The 14,952-nt window shown below is 45.7% G+C and overlaps 6 protein-coding genes across 6 annotated transcripts; 4 read left to right on the top strand and 2 right to left on the bottom strand.

The window, feature by feature from the left end:
• Positions 1-283: 283 nt before the first annotated feature.
• PV09_03315 (uncharacterized protein) lies at positions 284-1,768 on the bottom strand (the record flags this gene model as incomplete). Its single annotated transcript, XM_016356499.1, has 6 exons — positions 284-782; positions 836-1,242; positions 1,295-1,365; positions 1,421-1,457; positions 1,506-1,705; positions 1,756-1,768. 6 exons carry the CDS (start codon positions 1,766-1,768, stop codon positions 284-286), a joined length of 1,227 nt encoding a protein of 408 aa, XP_016216022.1.
• A 2,698-nt stretch (positions 1,769-4,466) lies between these two features.
• PV09_03316 (uncharacterized protein) lies at positions 4,467-6,357 on the top strand. Its single transcript, XM_016356500.1, has 6 exons — positions 4,467-4,968; positions 5,022-5,105; positions 5,157-5,282; positions 5,332-5,761; positions 5,814-5,951; positions 6,004-6,357. Exons 1-6 carry the CDS (start codon positions 4,565-4,567, stop codon positions 6,325-6,327), a joined length of 1,506 nt encoding a protein of 501 aa, XP_016216023.1. The 5' UTR covers positions 4,467-4,564; the 3' UTR covers positions 6,328-6,357.
• Positions 6,358-6,562: 205 nt separating this feature from the next.
• PV09_03317 (uncharacterized protein) lies at positions 6,563-8,679 on the top strand. The gene has a single exon (XM_016356501.1). It carries the CDS (start codon positions 6,622-6,624, stop codon positions 8,317-8,319), a length of 1,698 nt encoding a protein of 565 aa, XP_016216024.1. The 5' UTR covers positions 6,563-6,621; the 3' UTR covers positions 8,320-8,679.
• On the bottom strand, positions 8,232-9,042 carry PV09_03318 (uncharacterized protein). The gene is made up of 2 exons (XM_016356502.1): positions 8,856-9,042; positions 8,232-8,804 (listed from the first exon to the last, which is right to left on the bottom strand). The coding sequence occupies exons 1-2, from the start codon at positions 8,928-8,930 to the stop codon at positions 8,457-8,459; spliced, it is 423 nt and encodes a 140-aa protein (XP_016216025.1). The 5' UTR covers positions 8,931-9,042; the 3' UTR covers positions 8,232-8,456.
• Positions 9,043-9,229: 187 nt separating this feature from the next.
• On the top strand, positions 9,230-11,225 carry PV09_03319 (uncharacterized protein). The gene has a single exon (XM_016356503.1). It carries the CDS (start codon positions 9,413-9,415, stop codon positions 10,679-10,681), a length of 1,269 nt encoding a protein of 422 aa, XP_016216026.1. The 5' UTR covers positions 9,230-9,412; the 3' UTR covers positions 10,682-11,225.
• PV09_03320 (L-galactonate dehydratase) lies at positions 11,219-13,204 on the top strand. Its single transcript, XM_016356504.1, has 3 exons — positions 11,219-11,478; positions 11,534-12,244; positions 12,292-13,204. Exons 1-3 carry the CDS (start codon positions 11,434-11,436, stop codon positions 12,880-12,882), a joined length of 1,347 nt encoding a protein of 448 aa, XP_016216027.1. The 5' UTR covers positions 11,219-11,433; the 3' UTR covers positions 12,883-13,204.
• Positions 13,205-14,952: the final 1,748 nt, after the last annotated feature.

The following is a 14,952-nucleotide window of genomic DNA, read 5'->3' on the forward strand; positions in this document are numbered from 1 at the left end:
TGATGGTCTGCTCATTTCGTTTCTGATCACGCGTAAACGTATTCCTTTCCTCGTGTGAACTTGTGCAAAGTTTGAGATAGACTTCAGAAGAGTCCAGAACAGTATCTGCGTGTCTACCTATGTCAACATTTTATGATGGATTAGTATGATCTGCTACCATTGAAAAACTTGCCATTGCGAGGCACTTGATTTAGGCAACGTCTGCATAAAACGGAAAGCTAGCGACTTAGACGTCATGAAGGTGTGAGAATACATGAGAGTCACGTAGCAAAATTCGAGTCTTTTATTTGAGTCTATGACGTCGAATCGAATCATCATCAGATGTCGTCTCATCCAGCCAAGCTCTTCTATCCTTCTTCATGGCTTCTTCATCAATGTTTACGCCATTCCTTCCTCCTGATCTGTCATCATACGACTTGTCTCGCAAAAACTCTTCGAGATGCACCTCTTGAACCACATGAATACCTTGTTTGTCGTTGGCTAATTCCCGCTGAGTGTTGCCATCCCACTCGCTGTTAGACTTTGATTGCGTCCTTTTATAGCCACTACTGAAACGACTGCCATGACGATCTGTGAAGTATCGGAGACGGCTAGAAAGTGAGCTGTCGTTCCAAGATTTTCGAACGAAATGGTTCAGTGCCGGAAGAGATGCGAGCACAACGGCCATGTGTGCTTCGATTCCTGTCCATACCCAGACAGGCTCAGAAGACCATGTGATGTCGAAGGTCCCGTAGTAAGTACGTACTATCTTGACCATCCGTAAAATTCCGCATATGCAGAGGCTGAAACGTGTTAGTACAAGGACTTAGAATTGTTTTGAGAAACCTTTACTCACAAGAAGCCTACGCCAAAGATTGCTGTAAGTGCAAGCTTCTGCTTCCAGTGTATTTGTATTTTGAGAAAGAGACACAAAGGCAGCACGCAAACTACAAAGTCTGTAACCATGCTGATCGAAGCAGCGATCACAATGTAAACTCCTTCATTGTAGCAAAAGAACTTGCCCTGGTTCGCAGAAAACCAGAGAGGATTTACTTGCAGCCAGTAAGCGCTCAACGGTCGACAGCCAACAAACATAGTGATCACCCCAGCCATTGCGAAGCTTGCAACGAATGCAATGGACCCATAGATTACCCACAGATACGCGGTAGAAACCCGAGATGTAAGGCGACGGTAGAAGAGTAGAATGGAGATCTTCGTCGCTACCGTCGATAATAGGTAGAAGATCTGAACGCAAAATCCTACCTAAAGAATATCAATCAAATATGAATATCAAAGTCGCGGCGAGGTTACATACTTTTCTAGCAGAATATAGCATGTCCAATGGAATGTCCCATGCATGCCTATTCCATCCATATTTTGAAAGGGCTGTGACACATATTAGCCCTGTGTCGTAGACACGGCTGCAACTATTTGACCATACCAAGACACAGTGACACAGCCATACCGGTTAAGGGAATCTGCTTTGTGAGTGTTTTGACTCCACAAAGTTACACCGGGACGCCCACCAGATTGAAAATAATCACGGTATCATCCCAGCCGTATGTCCTTGATTGGAAAATCCTGGTGTATATTCTAAGAGCTACTACAAGGAAACAAGCGATGAGTAGTACAATTTCCATCGCGACGATACCTCCGCCTCGTGTTTCTGGATTAACATAGTTGGCTTTGGCGGCCCATTCCGCAATCACTTCTGGCGGAGGGTGGACTAACGTTTGTCAGTTATGTCGTTCCGTAGAATCAGGAGTTTCTACTTACTTCCACCGGCCATTGTATGTAAAACAATGTCCCTCAGACCAGAGCAGCCGAGCCTCGTATTATAAGCCCACGATTTCTACGGCCACGGCTATTATTGATAATGAAGGAAGAAAGTTGAGTGGAATACGAAGTCGCCAAAGGGAACATAGTGGAGGTAAATGGAGTCTTCAAGAACCAACCCCAGGCAAAATCGTCTCGCCACCCCCAGAATCCATCGACTCTTTCTTGTCTCAATTGGCCTAGTAGTACTGCTATTTTTCCATTATTGGCCGGTGCTCATCTCCTGTCAACGTTGAATGATCCTCCGGAATCCGGCAAAGTGCATTAGTTCCTGCTGCCGAGCACATGTCACGAGTCATGAATTTAGAGTTCGGGTGTTCTAAAGAATATCCAATCAAGAACGGGTAGAAGGATGCCAATTCGCCAACCCCAAGCTTTTCGCATGCGCCTCGCAGAACCGAGTTCGAATGGCACTTTTTCAATGGGCCCTTTGGTGCCCAGAGCGAACACGCAATGAATCCGGTCCCTTCTTCATCAAACAAAAATGCTAAGTGTCTTTGAAACGTCGTCATACAAGGCGGAGCAACAAGTAATGCTTGGGACTGCCATTCAGCTTAAATGTTCATATCCTACGGAATCCGCAAGGATAGGCATAACTCATGGTTATCAGAAGGCCAAAAATTTACCAAGTTTTGAGATCTGTTAACGTTGGGAGCTCAATCTTGAAGCCGCTTTAACTGTACGATAATGGAAAACTTGCTGTAATTATTGGGCACAATAGACTTGAACAATAGGTGTGCAGAGGGCTAAATTCTTCGTCAAAGCCTGTTCTTGCTCATGCGTCACAAGAAAACTTGCCGTGGTTCGCCGAGGAATTCCACATCCTTTCCACTACTGAGATTCTAAATTACGGGTGGTCCAAAATAGTATCCCTCGTTCGCGGTAGAAGCAAACGCCATCACACCCACTCTGAGGCTGACGCTAGGTTTTAAACAGTCTAGCGTGTGAGTGTCGCGGCACTGCACCCCTTCTGCCATCAATGTGCTGACATCTTGACATGGATGTATTGCTGGACTCTCCTTCGCTAGGGTCAGCGCCACACGACGAAATGGATACGCTACCGTTGGTAAGTGACTTGATTTCACTCTTATTTCGAAATTGAATACTTCTCACGTCACGGGGCTCTTGTATTCCCTGAGCATTATTCTGAGAGCGCTTGCTCGTTGATACCGCCAAATGCCAGCGAGACCATATCTGGATCTTCCTCAATATAAGCCCACCATATCTGCGCTCTCTATCTTAGTATTTGCAGGGGGCAAGCTACTTTTGACTTTGTACGATCTAGTCAGCATGAAGATTGAGCCAGGAAATCACATGTTTTGCCTCCTATCAATAGAGCAGCCTGCTTCGTTAAGAGCAGCCTTGTTACATTGATCCACCTCGTTCCGAACTTAAACTTTGTAGGACAGGGCATATGCAGGCTCTGGTATCAGCCCTCTTCCGTCATCCCAGAGCGTTCGTTTAATTCAGAATCCTCCGCCTTTTCGGTTCGTTCAGTTTTCTCAACAACCCTTGAGCTAAATTTGCTTATACGGTTAGTATTTTAGCAGAACCGTGGTTAAGTACTTGATAGATCATCTGAAATTTTGAGCACTATATGAGATATATTTATCGTTATTTTTATCATGCAATCGCATAGGACCATAAGTGACTACGCGTGAGAACAAGGCTAAAATCCTTGTGCATGTGCAAGCTAAAGGCATAAATCCAGGGTAATCTGACATTATATTTTATTATTTATTCGAACGAGTCAAATTAGCCCTTTGGAAAATCTGCAACCTCATATTCTTTCACATCACTATTTTGTCTTTAAAACTGACAGTAAACAACCTCACTACCTTTCCACCCGAAGCGCAAACCTATCTCGGATATCCCCCTTCAAGCTGACAATTCTTGGTGCCACACAACAGCTGGGAAGAACTTAGCGGGACGGGGCCAAGTCTTGAGACTCTGTGAGCAAGACATGACGTTTCTTTTCATTCGACTACCTCTCATCGTAAACGTAGACTCGAATGTGGATCTCAGCTCTAGGAGATCTCTCACTGTAAATGAATTTGTGTAAGTGATTTTAGATGGTTAGAATTCCAAAAAATTAGACCCGTAAACAAAAGACGTCAGACTGCGCAGTATGTCGTGAAGATTGCTACGCTCGCTATACGAATTCTAACTTGAAACGTTTACTGACTACATCTCAAGTCTTAGGCCTCTTTTCTTTTCCTATTTTTCAAGAAAAAATTCACTCATGACGATATGACAAAGAGGGTCTTAAAGTCACGTGATGCATCTAACATGCCCTTGAGCAGTTTTGAATCTTTTGATCTGAGACAAGCGCAAAAGAGACAGGATCACTTAAGAGTTCCGAGGATACATCCTTGATTGGGAAATATTTTGTTCGTGTGATTTCATGTGCTGTCTCCCGTTCAAATGCACCTCCAATTTTGATTTTTTTTCCCAGTTGTTTCATCGTTCCCAATAATACCAAATGGTGAAGAGGATGCACCAATTATTGAGTCGGAGCAGGAATGGTGATAGCTGTTATACAAAGCTCATATTTTCCGCTGTTGTCAAGAGAACTGCATTTCGTTGAGAGTCGGTGCTTGTATAGCTAGCCGCTGTCGGATGCAAGATAAGGTCAATCAGACAATCCACACCGAACTTTGTTCCTTTGAAATACAGAGATGTCACCCAAAATTTTTTCATTTCTAGATCTTTTTAACTCAAACTGCCTTGATTTGTGCTTCCATCAGCTATGCCGATAAATATATCGAGCCTTCGTCTTCATTTTCTGTGCGGCTATTTCGCTCTCGGTTCGTTCGTGTGGGGTTACAACATCGGCATTCTGTCGACAGTATATGTCCATCCAGGTTTTAAACAGGCACTTGGTCACCCATCATCTTCACAGACTGGTCTAATTACCGCAATTTATTACCTCGGCACATGGCTTAGCTATCTGTTCCTCTCACATCCTACAAGCGACCTCTTGGGTAGACGTTATGCGGCACTTGTAGGGATGCTCGTAGCTTGCTTTGGCTCAGCATTGATAGCTGGAGCGTCAGGAGGTCCCTCAGGAGCTTACACTATGGTAATCATCGGACGAATCATTGGCGGTCTAGGCATTGCTGTTGTGTCTACCTCTGTTCCATTGTATCAAAGGTACGTACGTGCTTTCTGCGAACCCCACTACAGGGAAGCTAAAATAAGTGCAGTGAAATAGCGCCTCCAAAACAGCGCGGAAAATTGGTTGTTATGAACCACATTGGACTTGTTGCAGGACTAGCGGTGGCGTTCTGGTCTGAACTGTCTGAACCTTCTACTGAACAATACTAAAAACACGCCTCCAGGGTCGGATATGGGATCAGTCACTGGGACAGCCCTCGAGGCAGTTCAGTAGGTTGGCGCGTATCTATATCACTCCAATTTTTCCCGGCGGCGATCATGTGCTTGGGTATGCCGTTCGTACCTGAAACGTAAGTCTGTTAAAAGAACTGTTACGGCATTAATGCCAACGACCAAAAGTCCTAGATGGCTTCTGTTACGACACCGTGCCGATGAGGCACTCAAATCCCTCATCTATTTTAGAGAGGGCACATTTTCCGATGAGCAAATCCGTGATGAGCTTCAAGACATTCATAGAAGTATTGGTGCACAGATGCCTACATTCACGCGTTGGTTAGAACTCTTCAGCAAACCAGCTCTCTTTCAGCGTCTGTGGCGCGCGGCACTGCTCCAGTTCATGGCTCAAATGTGTGGCGCTACTGCCATGAAGTACTACCTGCCCACACTTTTCCGAAAGCTCAGCCTTGGGACGCGTCTTGCGTTGATGGTTGGTGGAATCGAGTCAACATTAAAGATCGGCTGCACAGTCATTGAGATGATGATTGTAGATCGCGCTGGAAGACGAAACACCATGGCAGCAGGAGCTCTCGGTATGAGCATAGCTATGCTTGTAAGTTCTAGACAATCTAGTCTTTCGGACTTTCCAGCTGAATCAGGAACAGATTAATGGTGCGTTACCAATCGTATACCCGAATAATGCAAACCGTGCATCTGACTATGCTTGTATCGTCTTCATTTTCATATATACCTTTAGCTACTCACTAGGGTTTGGACCGGGAGCTTGGGTTTATGGAAGCGAGGTGCGTTCTCTTCTCTAGCATCCATTTCTTCCGAAAGCTAATTTTTTTCAAGATCTTTCCAACCACGCATCGAGCAGTTGGCCTAAATGTTGCAGCTTCATTTGGTGCAATTGGTTCAATAGTTACTGCTCAAGTTTGGCCTGTCGGTATTGACAATGTCGGATCCAATATCTACTTTTATTTTATGGCCATCAATCTCGCCTGTGTGCCTGTCATATGGTTCCTTTATCCCGAAACAAAGAAGAGGCCACTGGAGACGATTAATGTATTGTTTGATAACAGCGACAGCATTGCTCAGGATTGGCGTAGTTCTAGAGTCGAGGTCATTAATAGTGGCTTTGGAAAGGAGCAAACCACTGTTAATATTGCAGAATAACACGTAGTAAACGTACATTCTTGAAAGAAAAGAAGAGACTTTCTTTTGTGTTTAATGGCATCACTTTCACGAACCAATAGCAGATATTGTGGAGACGCTTATTACATTTTCTGTCTTCGGACCCCAATCCAGTCCGCATTGCGGATTAGTTTCCCTTTTCGGACACCCCTGATCGTCCTGATCTAGGTAAACGCGTAATGGCACGTCCCGTTCGACGATCTAGATGCAACAACATGAGAAAACGAGCTCAATTCAAACCACGAATCCAGTTGAGAATTCTCATTATTCCGGCCAATGGCGCGTGTTGAGCGTGAACCAGAGCTTTCTTCCATAGACGACATCGAGCTCGCTGAAGCAAACGAGGTTTCTTCTCACCCCACTGATCACTCTCAGCGCACCAGAGCTATCGAATATAAAGGGACAGTTGCGACAAAAGAAAGCATACCATGGCTTTCATTACCCAAGAAAGATCAACTATTCATTCTAGGACTATGCAGACTGTCAGAGCCACTCAGTAATACTTGTCTTCTACCATACATATATTTTCTGATGAAGTCAATTGTCGTACCGAACCAGGATTCACCAAACGAAGATCAGCACAAACAGATTGCCCAGCTATCAGGGATCCTCGTGGCCATTTTCCCATTGGCCCAACTAGCGACATCAATGTTGTGGGCGCGGTGGGCAGACAAATATGGCCGGCGGCCGGTCATCGTTGGCGCCTTGCTTGTGTCCGCAGTTTCGAATCTCGGCTTCGGATTCTCTAGAAGTTTCGGGAGCTTGATGCTCTGGCGTTTACTTGCAGGTATTTTCAATGGTAATGTTGGCGTGATGCGAACGGTTACTGCTGAAATTGTGAAAGAACGCAAATTTCAGACCAAAGCCTTTTTGCTCTTGCCACTGATATTCAATGCTGGCATGGTCTTTGGTCTTGCAATTGGTGGTTGGCTGGCAGATCCCACCACCAATATGGCGTGGGCCTTCGGACGCAATGGAATCCTGAATTTCTCTGGAAATCCAGACGGTGCCCCCTTTGCGCTTGCTTTTCCTTTTGCTCTTCCAGCAATCTTCAACTTCTTCCTATTGACCATAAGCCTTCTAATGGCATTTTGTGGACTTAGGGAGACACTGGAGGGTTGTGAGGAAAATGAAGACACTGGGCTTCGATTTGGTAGTCTTATCATTCTCTGGATTCGGAGGAGATTTTCGAGCCGCTTCGCTGATTATGCAGCTGTGCCTACAAATGATGAGGACGATAGAATGTTGAATCAGCAAATAACAGCAATGCATTCCGATGCTGCGCAAAAAAAACCAGTCATGCAACCTCTTCAGCCGAAGAACTTATGGACGAGAGATGTTCTATGTGCCTTGATCTCTTTCGGTATACTACCTTTGCATAACTCGGCGTTTATGCACATATATCCAGTGTTTATGAGCACGTTACCCATGGATAAATCTTACCAGGAGTCCAAATTACATTCCCATGGTGGGTTGGGCCTTCGATCATCGAGTATCGGCCTATACCTGTCCTTTTTCGGATTATGCGGGATTGCACTGCAAATGTTCGTATATCCGCGCTTTCAGGCTAGATTAGGAACTCTTGGAACATTCAGAGTGGCCCTGTACATGTTTCCAATCACATATTTTCTGACTCCATTTCTTGTATTGCTTCCAGAACAGGGCGTCTTGCGCTGGATCTGTGTTGGGCTTATAACGTGGAGTCAAATCATGGCACGGACGCTGGCCATACCAAGTACAGTCATTCTCCTTACGCAGTCAGCTCCAAGCAAGAGCGCATTAGGACGTATCCATGGTGCAGGTAATGCAGGAGCCAGCCTTGCACGAGCTGTAGGTCCAGCCTTGGGCGGGTGGATTTTGGCGAAGGGTATTGAGCAAAATATGGTGGGAATGGTTTGGTGGTTCTACCTCATGGTCGTGGCCGCTATGGCTTTGTTCTGGAGTTTTACAATGAGGAATCTTGATGACTCATGAGTTTTTCGTCGTGTTGACTGCTTGTCGTCATAGCCGAAAAAGAGAGCATAAACACACGTAACAGGGAATCATCCAACGAGAAACACTCTAACTCTGCACACCTTCCCATTTTCTCTACTGCCAAGCATAGACAATATTCAGGAACTAAACGCTTCTAGACATTGCACTGCACCTGCAACTTCATTTACCCATTTAGGTTTTCTGGAGGTGAATGTCTCAGCGGAAGGTGTAAATCTAGCTAGTCCGCCCTCATCCAAGATTCCGGCCTTGAGGACAACCATGTCCGGAAAACGAGAAGACTCGGTCCACATCGTCGAGCTGCATGTTCCACAGAACCGGCGAAGTGCTGGACTACCACTGTCGCCAAGAGCTTCATATGTTACTGGTGCACTGGACAATACCTTGAACGCACATCTAGGCAAAACCCAATTCATACTATACGTTGAACCAGTAGTCTTCTGACAGTTCAAACAATGACACAGAGCCTTTTCAGTCATTTTCCGTGGATCTTATCAAAAGCAATAATTTTTACGTACTACCATAGAAGGCTCGCCGTCAACCTGTACCGTGATTGCTACGCAAGAGCAGCTACCTTTGAAGCAGGTTGACATGCCGAATCGGACGGAGGTGTTGTGATGTGGATAGAGTTCAAACCTAGGCTTCTATAAGGTGCAAAAGTTGAGAGGATGTTTGTCACGGAAGAATGAGCGTGTAAGAAGTCATTTGGGAGCTGAAGCAGGTTCACATTCGGCAACTTAGTGAGTCACGGCATCCAGACGTGGCCCTTATCGCCAACTCAGGCTCGCGTAAACGCAATTCACCAACCCACGCCGCGACTAAGCCGTATGAAGCCGTCAGTAGCGTATTCCGAAATCTGGCTACGCGACGACGGGCGTCTGCACTCCGTCATCTTTTGTTGCTCCTCGTCAAATTGTTGTCTGACTGCGAATCGTAGACCGAATTCTCGGTCTTAATTCAACATCCCTGAATTTTTGACAGATATGGGCCAGTGATCCCTCTGTTTCTCTCGTAGCTTTTCGCATTCAACAGAACATCCAAAGCGTTTTGTTCACGATTAACAACCCCGCAAACAATGGCCTACACGAGCCAAACAGCTTTCAGTTTGCCACAATCAATCAGCGTTCAATTGCAAAGCCGCCGAAAGGCAGGCCCACGAAAATCGAGCCAAGTTCACCCGCTGCATATCCCTTCGACGCCAATCCAACGACCTGCAGACTACATGGCAAAAAGCCGAAATCCACGATATGCCGAAGCTACTGCAACGAGCGCAAGCAAGAAGCGGTCAAGGCACGAAACGAACCTGAAGGAGCAAGGTCGATCGTCGATAGTGACGCCGCGATCTGAGTTGGGGACAACGCAGAAGATCTTCAGTCGAGACAATATCGCGGTCCGAAGTGATTTCGCCAGCCCCGAGCCGTTCGTCAACACGCGATACCATTTGGCTGGCGGACTGGACACGCCAAAAATTGCGCGAGAGAGCAAAGAAGAGGGCCAGAGCCAGGATGACTTTGGCTTGAGAAGGAGATGGAGAAGCACGCATGCAGAGTCGATACACGACCGAACCACCCCCAATCCGCTTTACGCCAAGGCAGAATCACAGCAGCAACAGACTTGGAGCCAATTTATGATTTCAGTCGCTGGCAAGGTCTGGTCTTTTGGAACAAGTGCATTTAAAGGATTCTACGCTGGCGGAGGTCAGGGCTATGCAATGGCTACCCCAAGGCGCGAATCGCAACCGAGTGCCAATAGCAGAACTTGGGAGTCGATAAACGGGGCGCCTTCTTTATGCTTTGGGGAAGATTCAACACCAGTTCCGGGCTCATTTCCCTTAGATGATGATGATTTTGAGTTTGAGCAGGAGCAAAGACCGGCGAAGCGAATGCATCTTGAGGACACTGAGTCACCCTGGGTGTTTGTGCCGGATCCCAAGAAACAAGAGCTGCACGGCAAATGGACCTTCCACCGACCACCGCCGTCTCCCATACGGTTAGCAACCAAGGGCAGACGTTCCTTCACCCCGAACTCTCGTCGCACCTCCCACTTTGTCACCTCAAACACTTCTCCCATGTTGCAGCGGTCAGCATCGCATGTTCATCGTCGGGCATCCTCTGATGTTGCTGTTGTACCGAAAGAAAGCCCCTTAAGTCCAGAAGCGCGAAAGTATCTTGCTGAAAGGAAGAGAGATGAGAAACAGCAAGACGCAAGCATACGGCGGATGAATGAGCAACTGAAGGCACTGTTGAGGGAAGGTCGGCAGGCTCTTGGCACAAAAGTAGAAGTCCTAGACGATGATGACATGGATATGGAAGACGAGGGATATTTTGAGGACAGGGTGTATTGATCTGAACTAACTTGTGCTTCGGCTGCAAGTTGTTCTCTACGTTTGATCTCTCGTCTATTCCACTTTTAAGCTATTAGCGGGTTACGAACCTCACTACGTCCGCCCTTTTTGTAGGCACTTGCCTGTTTCACTGTCGTCAGTGTTGTCGCAATAGGACCCATAAAATGAAGCACGAAACACAAGGCCTCTCACACGAGGCTTTCCTTCTAGTACAGCTTTAAGGTCGCTGTGGCTGCTTCAACGCGTCTAAAATCAATCGTTCTCTTCATTTCCTTCGGTCTTGATAGGCAGCGCATCCGCTCACGATTGATATTCTCAGCTTCAGCACATCAAAAAGCACATGCGCTACCATGACTTTAACGCGAGCGCTTGAAAAATGCCTGTGAAGCATGAGCGGGAGATTCTGTGAGGTCCTTGGCGCTCATGTTGGTTAGACTGGAAGAGAAGCTCCCGTGAAACAATTTTTCCACGAATGGAACTGACAGAAGTCCTTCCTCGGACCCACCTGAAGTCATGGTTGCAAGGTTTACAGGGTAGTCATAAGGTCGCGATTCTTCCGTCAGGGCCATTATGTTCGGCATGTATATAAGTAGACGAAATTTTCTGTTTTTGGAGGTCAAAATTGAATTGCGCATACCGGCAGCACCGAAGCACAAACAAGCTTGACTCTTTCCTGTCTTATTATCCTTGAACTGCAGTCGTTATTGGGAGAGGGTGTTTGCAATTGGAATAGCTTGCGTTCCCCGCTCAAGATGATCACAATTACAGGTTGTGAGACCCGAGATGTCCGCTTTCCGGTAGGCAATATTTCCTGCAACGGCTGCTTTAAGCTTCTAACCCGATGGTTACAAGACATCCCTAGACAAGACAGGCTCCGATGCAATGAACGCAGCCGGAGACTACTCAGCTGCTTATTGCGTGCTCTCAACAGACTCGGAATATACTGGCCATGGGATGACGTTCACAATTGGCCGTGGCAATGAGATCGTTTGTGCTGCTATAGCTCTTCTTGCGAACAGAATCAAGGGTCGCACTTTGGAAAGTCTAGTTGAAAACTGGGGCAAGACATGGCGCCATCTAGTTAACGACAGCCAACTACGATGGATAGGGCCAGAAAAGGGCGTCATTCACCTCGCTCTTGGAGCTGTTGTCAATGCCCTATGGGATTTATGGGGCAAAGTGTTGGGCAAACCCGTGTGGCGGATTGTTGCCGACATGTCACCAGAAGAATACGTAAGATGCATAGATTTTCGGTACATTACCGATGCAATTACTCCAGAAGAAGCCGTGGATTTGCTGAAGAAGTCTGAATCCGGAAAGGCCGCCAGGATCAAGGAGGCCGAGCAAAACCAAGCAGTACCCGCATACACAACATCCGCAGGTTGGATCGGATATGACAAGGACAAGATGAAAAGGTTGCTGCAAGAAACCATGGACCAAGGGTTCAAACACTTCAAGCTCAAAGTTGGAACAAGTGTATCCCAGGATCGCGAAAGGCTAGAAATCGCTCGTAGCGTTATTGGCTATGACAAAGGAAATATCCTTATGGTTGATGCAAATCAGGTGAATGATATCATCTGTCCTTCTAATGATATACTAATAGAGTGTAGGTTTGGTCTGTGCCAGAAGCTATTGAGTGGATGAAACAACTTGCAGAATTCAAGCCTTGGTTTATTGAAGAACCAACATCCCCTGATGATGTCCTTGGCCACAAAGCAATTCGAGAAGCATTGAAACCGTACAATATCGGTACTGCTACGGGTGAGATGTGTCAGAATCGAGTTGTTTTCAAGCAACTCATCGTGAGTGGCGCAATAGATGTTTGTCAAATTGATGCTTGTCGATTGGGCGGTGTCAATGAAGTTCTGGCCGTGTTGTTGATCGCAGCAAAGTACGGTATTCCAATTGTGCCTCACAGCGGAGGTGTGGGATTGCCAGAGTATACGAGTCACTTAAGCACGATCGACTATGTCGTAGTGTCTGGAAAGAAGAGCGTCCTGGAGTATGTTGATCATTTGCATGAACATTTCAAGTACCCGTGTAAAGTCGAGAATGGGCATTTCGTATCTCCTACTGCTGCGGGTTACAGCGTAGAGATGAAACCAGAGAGTATGAAACGATTTGAATACCCCGGTGAACAAGGAGTTAGCTGGTGGAAGAGCGAGGAGGCAAAGCCAATCTTGGAAGGCGAGCAAATATAAACTCAACAATTTAAGTCTAACGATGGGTCAAAAGAGGAAAAGTCAAACCAGGGTTAACTGCTTTGAGTTGTCTTGAAGGGTGGAATTGCTCTGCAAGACCGCAGAATTCATTTGGGAAAACCAATAAACCACGAGTTGGATCTGAGACGTCGGAAATGAAGTCGTACTAACTACCCCCTTTTCAAAGACCAATTCGCTTTCTTCGTTTCGTTCCGCGTGTACCGTCTTTTGCGAAATATATCAACACTCTACTACTTTTCTTCCCAATCCTTTACTTGAGCTCTCAAATAACCGGGATTTTATCCTCAACGTATCATGCGTCAGAATTGTGTCTATTCACAAGATGTGGTGACAATTATAGCGCCAATGACAGTTTACGGGATATATGTTCATATTGACACGGAGTTCTGTGCGAGAAAGTGAAAGAAGTCGTCAACTTCTTATATTTCCGAGTTATTTTGTTTAATTTTTTTTAAATTTTTGGATGACTACTCAACCCAGGAGATTTGTGGTTGACTCGTCCTGACTTGGAATAGTGGGCGGTCGAGAGATTATCACATCCTCCGCCGCAATCTTAGTGCACACGATATATCTAGCTATTCTTGCTCGAGATCACATTTCCTCAATCTTGAGTTAGGTTACAAAACCGAGCAGTGGCTGACCTACACGGGTGCAATGAGAAGGCTTTCGCTGTCTTGCTGGATGTAAAAGAGCCATTAGCCATTCAACAAGCCCAGGCAGTTCAAGTTATCCCGGAGAGGAATCTGCTCGTCTAGCAGCAACCAAGCGAGATTTATGCATGCAGCGTATATTTTATGTGGCCTTTTATCTTGCGGCTCCTAGATCTCTTGGTCATGTCTGGAAGATCAACTAGAGATGAAATACAAAGCTGCTGCGTAGCTGGGTTATAGGCTGGACATGAAATGCGAATAACCGCGCCGATGAAGAAGGATAGTTCCCTGCCTGATGCGAGAGCAGTTCACTTTATGAAGAGTCGAAATGAACATGTTCAAGCACTCTTACCAATGAAGTACAATAGAATATTTGATTTCAGGAGAGAACTGCCTCGAACTAGGATACATATATCTTAGAAATTCGCGATCTCGGAAGTCAAATTACTTCTTGTTGGGTATTAGAAAGGATATTTCTCGTAATTGCAACAACTTGACGGTTTTCTCCAAGATAATGTGGTTGTCAAGATGGTTTCTACCAGTAGACGCTTTTTGGGAAGACGCTGAGCAAAATCCCAATCAGAGCACAAGAAGCGCTCGAAATTGTGATCACTGGTAGCATTTTCTGTTTTCTTTTACTGCTCACCGGTACGCAAGACTGATCCCGTTTTCCACTTGTGCTCTAGGGGGAGTATAATTCCTTGCTTTCCATGAGCTACTGTATCGATTCGCATAAGGACCATGGAGCCGATGCTATTGTCCCCGTCGTGATGATCCGCAATACTGTGAACGTCATGATTGGATAAAGGAAGCATAGAATCTCTGCCCATATCTGAAAAATCTTCTGACATGAAAATAAAGCACCGCTATTTGGGTCGCAGATATGGGCTAGCAGAACTTGTAGTTCGCCGCAGTATTTACTCCCTTATTGTAAGCAACGTTGGGATCCGTATTCATCAAGGACTGTCGTCGACTTCTCAATGTAAGTCTCCAACTACAATTGAAATAGATCAGAGAAGCTAAAGACTATAGTCCTCTCCATTTGCGCTATTCAACACGAGATGATAATTACTTTTTGTTTCTACGTGTTGTGAAGAGACATTAGGTCCATGCAGGCATTTGATGATAAAGCTATATTTCTCTGTCCAAGCGGTTAGAACATGCCTTTTCCTCAATTAGAAAAAATCATCTATGATCAAGTATAGTTCTCAAGACTAAAGTAGGAGATAAAGTAGAAAACGATACCGATGAGCAACAATCTGTTTTGCACTTGGAGTACATTTGCTCCTGTTCTGGTACGAGCAAAGAGACCTATATCCAAAATCTCGAATGGTTTTGAGAAGCTGACTAAGGGTTAATGGAATGTTGTATGCATAAAATTATCACTTCACTTTGCTCT

Source organism: Verruconis gallopava, assembly GCF_000836295.1.
Source record: "Verruconis gallopava strain CBS 43764 unplaced genomic scaffold supercont1.8, whole genome shotgun sequence".
NCBI lineage: Eukaryota > Fungi > Ascomycota > Dothideomycetes > Venturiales > Sympoventuriaceae > Verruconis > Verruconis gallopava.

Bases quoted from the DNA above. Each gene is read 5' to 3' on its own strand.
- PV09_03316 (XM_016356500.1), top strand. From the start codon at position 4,565: ATGCCGATAAATATATCGAGCCTTCGTCTTCATTTTCTGTGCGGCTAT. The intron at 5,106-5,156 runs GTCTGAACTGTC...ACACGCCTCCAG, and splicing joins GGACTAGCGGTGGCGTTCTG to GGTCGGATATGGGATCAGTC. The intron at 5,762-5,813 runs GTAAGTTCTAGA...AATCAGGAACAG, and splicing joins GTATGAGCATAGCTATGCTT to ATTAATGGTGCGTTACCAAT.
- PV09_03317 (XM_016356501.1), top strand. From the start codon at position 6,622: ATGGCGCGTGTTGAGCGTGAACCAGAGCTTTCTTCCATAGACGACATC.
- PV09_03318 (XM_016356502.1), bottom strand. From the start codon at position 8,930: ATGTCAACCTGCTTCAAAGGTAGCTGCTCTTGCGTAGCAATCACGGTA. The intron at 8,805-8,855 runs GTACGTAAAAAT...ATGACTGAAAAG, and splicing joins ACGGCGAGCCTTCTATGGTA to GCTCTGTGTCATTGTTTGAA.
- PV09_03319 (XM_016356503.1), top strand. From the start codon at position 9,413: ATGGCCTACACGAGCCAAACAGCTTTCAGTTTGCCACAATCAATCAGC.
- PV09_03320 (XM_016356504.1), top strand. From the start codon at position 11,434: ATGATCACAATTACAGGTTGTGAGACCCGAGATGTCCGCTTTCCG. The intron at 11,479-11,533 runs GTAGGCAATATT...GATGGTTACAAG, and splicing joins CCCGAGATGTCCGCTTTCCG to ACATCCCTAGACAAGACAGG. The intron at 12,245-12,291 runs GTGAATGATATC...AATAGAGTGTAG, and splicing joins TTATGGTTGATGCAAATCAG to GTTTGGTCTGTGCCAGAAGC.